The 12,213-nt window shown below is 44.5% G+C and overlaps 1 protein-coding gene across 2 annotated transcripts in view; it reads right to left on the bottom strand.

Moving 5' to 3' along the window:
* LOC122811665 (glutaminase liver isoform, mitochondrial-like) overlaps positions 1 to 1,898 on the bottom strand; it is a 1,484,096-nt gene extending 1,482,198 nt beyond the window's left edge. The window contains exon 1 of one of the 2 annotated variants that reach the window (XM_044083661.1): positions 1,456 to 1,898. In XM_044083661.1, coding sequence (XP_043939596.1) covers positions 1,456 to 1,667 — 212 coding nt within the window. In that variant the 5' untranslated portion in view covers positions 1,668 to 1,898. The remainder of the gene's footprint in view (positions 1 to 1,455) is intronic. The other variant, XM_044083660.1, reaches the window with a different exon arrangement.
* Positions 1,899 to 12,213: the final 10,315 nt, after the last annotated feature.

Genomic DNA, 12,213 nt, shown 5'->3' with positions numbered 1-12,213 from the left:
TGAGAGGTGATCTATGCCTGGCATACAAGGTATCCTTGGATCCCACTATGACGGACTTTTTGCATATCCACAGAATGAATAGCATCAGAATTACTCCATCTAGGGATTTAAACTTTGCTTGCGGCTAAGTAAGACACGTTGGAGGGAGAGGTGTATGTCTCAAGAGAATTCCCCTTCTCTGGAACAGACTTCCCATCTATGTAATGCAGAGCTCTTCCCTAACCTTATTCAACCTAGACCAGAGGATGGGAAATTGGAACTATACCATAGGTATAGCATCTTGTATCTAATGGACAGAGACAGCCTGCAAATCTTGCCCTAGCTTACATACACCCCTTTAAATAACCTCTAAGGTACATAAACTTGCAGGATACAGTTGGGATGTTTGGCTAGTCTTATACAGGCCACAGTGGTCATCAGTCTTGTATACAGCTATAATGGACATTATGGAACCACTGTGAAGGAATAATAATAACATAAAGCACTGGACAGACATAAAGGCAACTCAAGTGGGATGAAAGCACTTTTGGAAGAAACACATACTGGTTACCAGGGAATGATAACAGGTTACCAACCTACTCTCCCACCTTATTTTTAAGCACTGTTCAACTTGTCCTTTTACTTCCCAAAGATGATTACATGCACAAGACATAATATGAATAGTCAAGTTACATTTAAGTTGTGATTTAAGTGCTCCCCCCAAAAATTAAATGCAAACATCTAAGCTACTAACTGCTACACATAATGTGTGAATTACACACAGTACTACTAACAGCTCATTTGAAATTCTGAAAACCTGTAAGGCAAGGTTTACTTGCTTCCCACCAAATGTCTCGGGATTGGTCACCCTCTTGCAATTATGACGGTGTCCAAAATGTAACATAAATTGTTCGGAAACAAAGCTAACCATTTTCCGTGTAGTAGTGCACAAAAGTGATAGAAACTTTAATAAGGCGAGTATGAACTTGGAAGTCTTGTACATATCATCACAGGTGCACATCTCAACTGTACGTATTTTTGCCTCATATTTTTGTCCTTTTTCCTCATAAAATTGTGGTTCTCCTGCAAATCATTGACAAATTACTTACTGTGAGTTGAAGTCAGAAAACATGACAGACAGGGTTTTAGACGTCACACCCTTCAGAAAATTCATGCTAATCTAAAACCTGTTTTTCTATAAACTTTCTAAGTTTGTAAGATCAATATTTAAAAAGTGTCCTTATTTTTGGGCCTTTGTCCCCCCATTTTTTATAACTTTGTCCAGATTTCTTGATCTAAGAGGTTGAGAGGTATGATTCGTGCATACGGAATCCAAAAATAAAGGCTATGCAGATGTTGCAGAAATCATTTTGTAACTTTTCAAAAAATCAATACTAAAATGTGGACAGCTAATCAAACTCCAAAGCAGAACAACGCGCCGACGCTCGGCAGCATGTCAGTGTTAAAAGGACTTACCGCTGTTCGAGTGAATGAGTCGTCTCTCTGTCTGTCAGTTCATCACGTGGCTTGTGGACTGCACTTCCAGTGACTATAGTCTTGGACCACTGTTGCCCACGATTTAAAGGGGTTCTGCCTCCAAAGATTTTGACCCCGATTAGCCTCGGGATTGGGTGGGCACAGAGTAGGGGTCTTGCAGTTGCCCATACTGTTGGTTTTAGTCTGTTCATCCCGCTGATCTAAAAAAAAGACTCCACAACTTAACACTAACAAGACCCAAGTGACACCTAACAATTACCCGTGAAGCGACACGCAGCCACCTGTTTCTGTTAAAATATTTGTGGGCGTGGATACATCAGCCAATCGTGGACACCTGGCGCTCACTGCCCCCTCAGTTTAAGAAGAAAGCGGGTTGTTCCTAATTAACCCGAGTTAAACTCTCAGGCTGGAGACTTGAGAAGGTTAATATGTTTGACTAGGTAAACCAAGTAAAGTTTAGAAAATACAGTCAGTCAAAAAAGACTAATTTAAATAGTAAACAGCCTGTCCAAAATCCAGCCTGAAGAGGTCAAAAGGTTCGTATGTGGGAGGGACCGGGGCCGCTGTAGCAGACAGCATCATTTCAAGTAACTCCTATGGGTTGTGGAATATGATCGTTCATCATAAGTCCATATCGAATAACAGTTTGCCCCTACTGTAGATGGGTGTCAGAAGGTTCGTTCGTGGGTGGGTCTAGGGCTGTAGTCGGTATTATCAGTAAGCTAAACTCAGTGTGAATTGCAGAAATGTATGTGCTCCATTAATATTATACTTTATTAATAGCTTATAGGTGACGTAAGGCAGCACGTAGTGAAACGAAAGTATTAAAAATTAAGTGTTTCGGATATTATTAGACCTGCGATGGGTATAGAGAGCAAAAGCATCACAACGAACCCGAAAAAAGTAACGGAACTTGACATCAGCGTACTTGGTACACTAGGCTTAGACAGACTTTCATTGGGCTCATTGCTACCGTTTCCATTAAAAATGTTATTGTTTATTTTCAGCTCGCTATTTACACAAATTCCATTAATAGTAAAACTTAAAATTATTTTCCTGCCCTATTTATATATGCAGAATCTGTCTCCTCGACCCTCTCTCTTTTCTATAATACTTTATATGCTAAGATCAAAGAGGAGGGGAACGAGACACGTTGAAGAGCCAAAACGATAGCTAATAGAATATGTGTTCAAAAGAAAATGATACAATGCAAATATTTTTGGTGAAGAGTTCGTGTGATGTGATTAATTATGGTTTATTTAAAGAAGGTTTGAAGGTGTGAGTTGTGCTGTTTAAGGCATGTGAATTTGTAAGTTTCTTTTAACGGGACCCTGAGTTTATAGCCTAATTTTGTGTAGTCTCTGAAGTCTAGTGAAACAGATTCCAAGATTTTTTTGGCCTGTTATTGAGAATGCATGGTGATAGGTGTAATGTCTGTGTGTAGAGCATCCCTCTCATCAATCCCTAATTTTGACTCAAATTTTGTTTCATCTCTCCTAAAATGTATTTATTTAGTAGTATTATATTTATTTATTTCATGGGATAGTCTGGTTTGGTGATTACCCCTTTTCAGCAAAGTCCCCTAGAGAAAAGCTCCATACAGACATTATAGTAATCACTGTTATATAAGGTTAAAATGGTGCATAATTACTCAATTCCTTAAACAATGGCCAAAGATGCAAAGTATGAACAGTGTTCAACTAAAAGTTACAGAATTTAAAGGAAATCAAAGTGTGTATAACACTCATTATCAATAACTATGGAAACAATATATATGCACAATACACATGCAGTGCATGGAGCTCCGTGATTACACTCCAATATTGGAAAAATAACCCTGTTATGAGCTTCTGTAGTGTGAGACTCAGCCATAACAGCACTTTAAAAGATGTGTGGCAAATGTTAGACACCCCTTAAGGACTGTTATAGTCAAGTATAAGGGAAGGGATGTTCCTTCACTCTCAACACACCCTGATCCCTTTACAGAAGGATGCTATTTACACAATAACACACCCTAGAGGGTATTGTTGCTCTTATAGAATGAACTATCTGTTAAATTGCTTTGTATTTGTTTGTTGTTTTTTTTTTACAATCACTATAGGTGCATTTTTAATAATTTTGTTTGTAAAATAGTTCCTCCACCTATTGTTTCAAACTTGCTATAGCATATGCTGGCAAATCAATGGGAGTTGAAGTCACTAACTAATGAGTTACATTTGAGTTTTAGACTATCATAGCTCTCAACTAAACAGGGACAAATCTCAACAGAATCGGGGACAAATCCAGAAGTAATCAGGGACACTTTGGGCTTTATCTATCTGGATTTGGTGAGTTAAGAGGTTGAGAGGTATACATACTTCTTATTTGAAAGAGTTGTATCCGCTGCTCGATCGATCTTTCTCACTCTGTCTCACACACACACACACACACACACACACACACACACACGCACACACTTCCTCTTTCATGCATGCAAGCACCCATACACTCACATGCACAGACAGAAACATGACACACACATTTTTCTGTTTTTTATTACCCTCCTATTTTAATTTTATACTCGCTAAACAGCAAAAGCTCTGCTTAGCGAATGTAAAATAAATAGAAGTTATGTCCTTACCATAACGTTCCATGTGGAGTGTTCATCTCGCCTTTGTTCTTACACATGGGTTCGGAGCCGATCCTCGGCTCCGTCGCCACTGCAAGCTCTGCATCGAGAAGAAGCTCGAGACAATCTAATACCCACAATCCCCCTCTGCCTTTACCTCAGATCTAGTTTGCAAGCAAACCAGTCTCCAGAGAGAGCACACTCATGCTTACATCACACATGCACAGAACTAAGAGTCTCTAGATATATATATATAGACACATACACATATATATACATGTCAACTATATACACAACAACTGCAAAGCAGAAGCAGAATGCCCCAGGCCAGGCACCAAAAACTGAACGTTCTTCCTAAGGGCGGGAGGGTGGGAATGTAAGAACAAAGGCGAGATGAACACTCCACATGGAACGTTATGGTAAGGACATAACTTCTATATGTGATAGTGTTCAATCTCGCCGTTTGTTCTTACACATGGGTAACGTCCCTAGCTCCTTGTTCCTGAGGAACTCACGGAAGGACGTTCTTGAGCACAGTGGAACCAAAGGTTGCCCTGTCCCTAGAAACCTTGTCTACCTTATAATGAGAAATGAATGTATGTGGCTTAGACCAAGTAGCAGGCGCAGAAGTAGCGTCTAGTGGTAGGCGGGCTGCATGAGCCAGGGATGTAGACACTGATCTTGTGGAATGTCCTTTGGGTTTGTGCAAAAGAGTTTGATTTGAAGAATCATAGACATAGATTATACAATCCGTTAACCACTTAGAAAGAGTTCTTTTGGTAACCGCTACTCCTTTCCTGTTATCAGCAAAGGCCACAAAAAGTTGATCAGTTTTTCTGTGATCTTTTGTTCTATCCAAGTAAAACCTTAGCTGTCTGTGAACATCTAATTTGTGCAACATATACTCCATTTTGTTGGAGTGATTCTTGAAGAAGGTGGGTAATTCAATGGACTGATTAATATTATTAATAGAACAAACTTTAGGAAGGAAGGATGAATTAGTTGAAGAGAAACTCTGTCAGAGTGAAAGATCAAATAAGGGTGCTTAATGGAGAGCTTGAAGTTCAGATACTACGCCTGGCGGATGTAATGGCTACCAAAAAGAGAGTCTTCCAAGACAAAAATTTCAATGGGCAAGAGGAGGCTGGTTCAAAGGGGCAACATTAATTTAGATAACAATAAGTTTAGACTCCAAGGTCACGTAGGAGATCTAATTGGTGGTCTAATATGAAAGGCCCCTTTTAAAAGGCTTTACAAAGTCTGTGGGCCATAACAGGAGCCCCACATTCTTCCACATGGAAATTAGAAATGGCAGCCAATTGAACTCTTAATGTGGCAGGAGAAGCACCCTGATGGAACAAGTCTGTTAAAAACTCTAATATTTTATTCAAAGGAGCTATAAAAGGATCCACTTGCTGTGTATTCGCCCAGAATACAAATCGCTTCCATTTACTAGAATATGTTTTAGTAGTGGAAGCTTTATGAGAAGCCACTAATATATTCTGAACTGCCGGCGAAAGAAGATCAGACCTGGCTAAGTTGGGAATTGGAGCAGCCAAGCTGCTAGATGGAGGGACAAGAGCGCGGGATGGGGAGCCCCTGACGAGTGAGTCAATAGATCTGGCTCTGGGTCCAGGATTCAGGGTCCCCGAATGCAGTGTGTCTTCAGGAAGGGAAACCAAATTTGACGAGGCCAGAATGGGGCAATGAGGATTATTATCTTGTGTAGGTTTCTGGCTTTCTGGAGAAACTTTGATGTCAGGGGAAATGGAGGAAATGCGTACAGGAGTCCCGGGGGCCAATCGTGAATCAGTGCGTCCCTGGGGACTTTCCCTGGAGGGGGTAATAGGGCAAAGTAGCTCCTGCATTTGGCGTTCATTGGAGACGCAAATAGATCGCAGGAAGGCTGGCCCCACGTGCGAAAAATCTTTTTCGCAACTGACTGTTTTAGGGACCACTCGTGCGGTAACAGAATTGCTCTGCTCAGCCTGTCGGCTATGACGTTGGATGACCACGGGATGTGCGTTGCTATTAGAAAGCGACCCGTGGACTCCGCCCATTGCCAGATTCTCATGGCCTCTCTGCATAGCTGATAGGACTTGGTTCCCCCTTGTTTGTTTATGTACCAGACTACCGACATGTTGTCCGTCTGAACTGCAATAGTTCCCAGAGGAAGAAGGGGAGCAAAGTGTTGCAACGCTAGAAACACTGCCCTCAACTCTAGAACATTGATGTGCAGATTGTACTCCAAATTGGTCCATTAAGCCTTGGACTGTCTGTCCCTGAAAGATGCCCCCCCACCCTATCAGGGAAGCGTCCGTGGTCATCGTAACTGTAGGCGTGGGTAGCACAAATGGTCTCCCCTTGGAAAGGTTGCACGTTTGAAGCCACCAGTTTAGGTGTGTTTTGCATGTGTTCGTTATAAGAATCTCGTGTGTTAGAGGTAGTTGTTGGACCGACCATTGTGCAAACAGTAGCCATTGTAGGACTCTCATGTGCAGCCTTCCCAAGGGTATTGCAATAAGAGAAGCTGACATGAGTCCCAAAACCTTCAGTACCAGTTTTGCTGGGGATTTCCTGGACAAGAGAAGAAGGCGTATGTGAGTCTGAAGTGAAAGTATCCTTTCTGGAGGAAGTCTTAGAATTAACTGATGTGTGTTTAATTCCGCTCCTATGAACAAGATACTCTGTGATGGCTGTAGTAAGGATTTTCCGAAGTTTACGGAAATTCCTAGGTGAACACACAGTTGAAGAGTATAGTCTCTGGCTTGTACTAGTTGGCTGGGTGGTGGCAGAAAGGAGCCAGTCGTCCAGATACGGAAACACCTGGAATCCTTGGCGTCTCAAGTGAGGCGCTACCACTGCCATGCATTTGGTGAAGACCCTGGGGGCTGAGGTCAGACCAAAGGGCAGGGCTCGAAATTGAAAGTGACTGGCACCCAGCCGGAAGCGCAAATGATCTCTGGATGCCCTGGCCATTTTGATGTGGTAGTATGCATCCTTCAGATCTATTGAGCACATCCAGTCGTCCTTCTGTAAGAATGGAAGGATCGATTGAAGCGTGACCATTCGGAACTTTTCTTTCTTGACGAAGGTATTGAGGTCGCTTAGGTCCAGAATGGGCCTCCAGTCCCCTGTTTTCTTTGGAACTAAAAAGAACCTTGAGTAAGTCCCGAATCCTTGCTGGTCCGCTGGGACTGGTTGGATGACTTTTTTCTAGCAGCTTTGAAATTTCTATAGCTGCTGGCTCTCGCAGATGGGGCGGTACATCTGGGAGTCTTTTCTTTGGTATGGGATGGGATAGAAAGGGTATATTGTAACCTCTGGTAACCACGCTTTTTACCCACTTGTCTGTAGTTATGCTTTGCCAGGCCTGAGGGTATAAAGCTAAGCGACCCCCGACTGCCTCCAAAGCAGGACAGTCGGGCCTCCTCTCAGGAGTGCTGGAAAGGTTTACCAGGGAGTGTATCCCTGTCACCTTGATTCTGCGGACCCCTCTGCCGCCAGGCGGCGTCTTCCACCTCTGCCCCTCCTCTGCCTCTAGAGGGGCATCACCCTGTGTGCCTGGGAAAGATCCTTGGGGTTTTGAAACCACATTTTCCACCACGTTGCCCTTTGGGGTGCGGTCTGGTTGGGGTGGAAAACGGACTCCGACAGCAGACAGAGTCTTTCCCTCCTGTTCACACCGGGTAAGGGTCTCCTTTACTTTGGGGCCAAAGAGAGTGGCACCGTCAAATGGGGCGTTAGTAAAGGAAGACTTGAAGGCTTCCGCAAATGAACATAAGCGCATCCAGGATTGTCTGCGAAGAGCAATCGCTGAAGCTGCTGCCCTACTCGAACCTTCGGCTGCGTAAGAGATCAGCCTCATGGACGAGTTCACAATGGATGTAAGGGTATTAAGTTGCACTGTCACTTTCTCTGAGACAGCAGCATCTGTAGTACCCTGGAGGGTATCTCCCAACTCTTTGACTAGATCCCTCTGTAGTCGTGTAAAGTGGGTCAAATAGTTCAGGGATTGCATGGAAAAAGCCGCTGAACTAAAAATGCGCTTCCCATACCTGTCCATAGTCCTAGAATCTTTATTAGGGGGATGTACAGATGAGGAAGATTCCGACATCTCCTTTTTCGTGGCCGCTGCCACCACCAGCGTCCACTGGAACTCCTTTTGTTAAGTAAGTCTTGTCCTGGGGTGCAGTGATATACTTATTGGGTTTCCTTGGGACTGGTTCCACTGTGTCAGGAGCCTCCCACGCCCTTCGAGCAATAAGTTCCATTAATTCGTCGAAGGGTGGAGTGACCCAGGAGGAAGAAGGGCGAGCACCGAATGCCTTCAGCAAGACTGACTCATCCTCAGAAGGGGGGAGGGACTGCCAGTCACCTCTCTGTTTCAGGATCTCCAATATGTCAGAAAAAGAGACATCTTCTGAAGGTGACTTAGGGGACCCTTCTGACTCATCTAAGTCAGTATCGGATGTCAAGGATTCTTGCGGAGAATCCAAGTGTCTCCTCTTACACAATCTTTTCCTAGGGACTTCTTCGTGGGGAGCATCCGAAGAAGCCTCCGAGGAAGAGGGGGCACCCTCCAGGGGTGGCTGAGACACGGTGCTCGGCGCTTGGATGTGGCCGTGGGTGCAGAGGAGGATAACGGCCCTTTATGGGGAGGAGAGGTTGCTTCTACTGATGTGGTTGTCTGGGTAGACAACACCTTCCTCATCAGATCGAAAGCCCCGGGGCCGAGTCGAAGAATCTCGGTTCCGAAGAAATGGGAAGAATCCCGAAACAGGCACGAAGGCATCGACCCGAGGGCGGGCCGAATCGATCCGCGCCGAGGCCCCGAGGGGAAGGGTCGGAACCGAAACGTCGGTTCGACTCTCGGCCCTGGAACCAAGGACAGATCGTCGGCTCCGAGACTCCAGTACCGGGTCCGACGGAGTCGAGGTGAGAGGAACAGACCGAGAGAAGGACGGTTCTGGACCCGAGGGCTCCACAATCAGAAGATCAACCTCTTCCAGCTCCAAAGACTCGATAGGTCTCGGAGGAGAAATGGATGGAGACAATGGGAGGCCTTCAAGTTTCGACACCAACTGGGTGGAAACTGAAATAAGTTTGGATAGGGCCGAATGCTCCAATAACTTCTGCACCACACGATCCACATCGACATCGGAGAGCTTAGAAGAACGGGTCGAAGGAACCGAAGACGGAGCCGACCTCAGTAGAGTCGAGGGAGGGAGCTCCATCACCGGTTCCAAGACTCGAGGCTCAGGAACCGACACCAGTTGAACACTCGGCCCCGAAGTCTGTGGAACCGGTGATCTAACTTTACTCGAAGAGCTCGGAGCCGATGACTTGGGCTCCGACGTCTTCGATTCCTTCGAGGATTTGGATGCCTGGTCTGAAGCATCCAGAGCCTCCTGAAAGGAAGGTTTTAACAACCCTCTGTCCATGAGTTTCCTGCGCCTATCTGTCATGACCCTCCCACTAAAAGAGTGACAAATAGAACAGTCCTCTTGTAAGTGGAGAGGGCCAAGACAGTAGACACAGGAACTATGGTTGTCAGTAACTGACATTTTTTGGCCACACTGACAACGCTTAAAGCCTGATTTAATTTTGTCAGACATTTTTCAGTAGAGAGAAAAGTCAAGTCCAGTATAAAAGACAAATCCAATGTAAACAAGTCAAATCCGATGGGTATGTCAGTCCGGTTGTCAAATTTAGAAGGGGTAGTAGGCCCCGAAAACTCTAACCAGATAAATTAAATTTAACGGTACCGAGAATTCTACCTACACACACTCATACACTAAGTATACCTAAAGGTACTTTCAGAACAACTTTTTCTAAAATATAACAAAAAAAATAAGTTATATCTTATCTGAAGATGCTCGAGCTAGCTCCCAGCGATGCGAACGCAGCAGCGGCAAACTAGATCTGAGGTAAAGGCAGAGGGGGATTGTGGGTATTAGATTGTCTCGAGCTTCTTCTCGATGCAGAGCTTGCAAGCGGCTGACACGGAGCCGAGGATCGGCTCCGAACCCATGTGTAAGAACAAACGGCGAGATTGAACACTATCACATTGGTTGTTATCTCCGTTACAGTCCGAGCTCCATGGCAGCTTAGTATGATGTTGTGAAGAAGCAGTCTAATTTTTCAGTGGGCATTACCTGTGCATTAACACCCTGCTTGAGAACATTCATTCTCTGATCAGAGTGGTGATGTACAGGTCATCCATTTTCTAATTTGTAATTTAGTTAGTTAAAGGAGAGAGATGAAGGTGTACAGTTGATTAGAGGAGGATAACATATAATGTTAAAGGGGAAGGTGAGTAATATGGGGTAGAATGACTGAAATATTGGGAAAGGGTGAGAGAGAGGGAAGGAAAGAAAAGAAAAACATGGAATGAATGTTGAAAAATGAGAGGCAAGAAAGGCTCTGTTCATTTAGTAGTTTTCCTTTAACATTATGGCAGATATTCATCATACTGGTCACTGCTGCAGTAGCCCTAGCTATATGGGTTATATGCTGCCAAGGAAATAGCCAACCAGCTTCAAAAACATCAGGCATCTTCCATGTGCCCAAAATAAGAAGTTATGTACTTACCATAACGTTCCATGTGAGTTGTTCATCTCGCCTTCATTCTCACTGATGGGTTCGGAGCCGATCCTTGGCTCCGAATTGGCCAAATGCTAAAGCTTGAGGCCTTCAAACAGCTCGTGGCCTACTCCCTATCCCATGATGCAACAGTGCTTCCTCAGATCTTGTTTGCCCAATCATACTGATAACTAAAGACTATAGGCATTGAAATAAGAATACCATAGACAAGGACAAAATGTCACTAGGACTTGTTGGAACTTCCCGGCCCTCAAGACTTTAAAGGAAGGGGGTTGGTGGGTGGGATGTAAGAATGAAGGTGAGATGAACAACTCACATGGAACGTTATGGTAAGTACATAACTTCTTAATGTGAAGTTGTTCTATCTCGCCTTCATTCTCACTGATGGGTAAGCGCCCCAAGCACCATCTCCTTGGGTGGCTCATGGGAGTATATTTCTTAGAACCATAGAACCAAAGGAGGCCCTTTCCCTGGAGGCCTTATCCAATTTGTAATGAGTGATAAAGGTATAAGGTGAGGGCCATGTGGCTGCTGCACAAATGGAATCTATAGGCTGTGGATATCTAGGGTAATTAGCTTATGGTCGGATCGGACAAATGAGGCATTGACTTCAGGTGTGGAACACCGGTCACTCATTTTGGTAATGACTAGATCTAGGATGTTGTTGACCCTGGTGGGGGTGTGGATAAGTTGATCCAGGGCATTGGAGTTTATGAAGTCCAGAAAGAATGGAGCGAAGGAGTTGGTACATGAGTAGTTTTCCCAGTTAATGGTGGGGTAGTTGAAATCGCCCATTATTAGGGTGTTTGGTTGAACCCTAATATTTTCCAGTACATCAAGAAAAGAGAAGTGGGAATCCTGGGGCATGGTGGGGGATCTGTAGCAAGCTACAATTTGGATTGCAGTTTTGCCCAGAGTTAGTTGCACTTGGATAACCTCGGCTGCATTATGCTGAGCAATTAGCCTGGAGGTGTGGATACCCTTAATGAATATGGACACACCTCCACCTTTGGTGTTCCAGTCAAGGTTACATGGCCGAAAAGTGTGGTACGAGTTATAGCCTGGTAGTGTAAGGGTGCTCTCTGGAGCCTTGAACCAGGTCTCAGTCACTGCACAGATATCGATGTTCTCCATTTTAAGAAGTGCCTCGAGTGAGTGCATTTTGAGATTTAGACTTCTAGCATTAAGTAGCATCACCCTCAGGTTTTTCTTGCCTGTTCCTGTTATGGTGGTGAATTTGTCATTTGAACCTTGCCTAAAAAAGGCACTATAGGGGCGGCAAGAACCTTAACCAGTATCTGGAATGCCAGGGGTGACAGGTGCAGGCCATCTCTGGCAAAGCATCGTGGTCTGTCGACCATGTCATCCCAGGCAGACAGATACTGGATCCCTTTAGAATGACACCAGAAGCTTAGCCAATTGTTGAAGTCAATCATTTTGTCCTTGTACTGCGGCATCATTCTGGGTGATGGCAGAATGCTACTCAGGGCTAGGGTCATACCTGCCTGGGCTACAAGATCGGA

This window comes from Protopterus annectens, chromosome 9.part0 (genome assembly GCF_019279795.1).
Source record: "Protopterus annectens isolate FY-2018-M chromosome 9.part0, PAN1.0, whole genome shotgun sequence".
Lineage (NCBI taxonomy): Eukaryota > Metazoa > Chordata > Ceratodontiformes > Protopteridae > Protopterus > Protopterus annectens.
The sequence above is the reverse complement of the archived record's forward strand: the minus strand, read 5'-3'. Positions and strand labels throughout refer to the sequence as shown.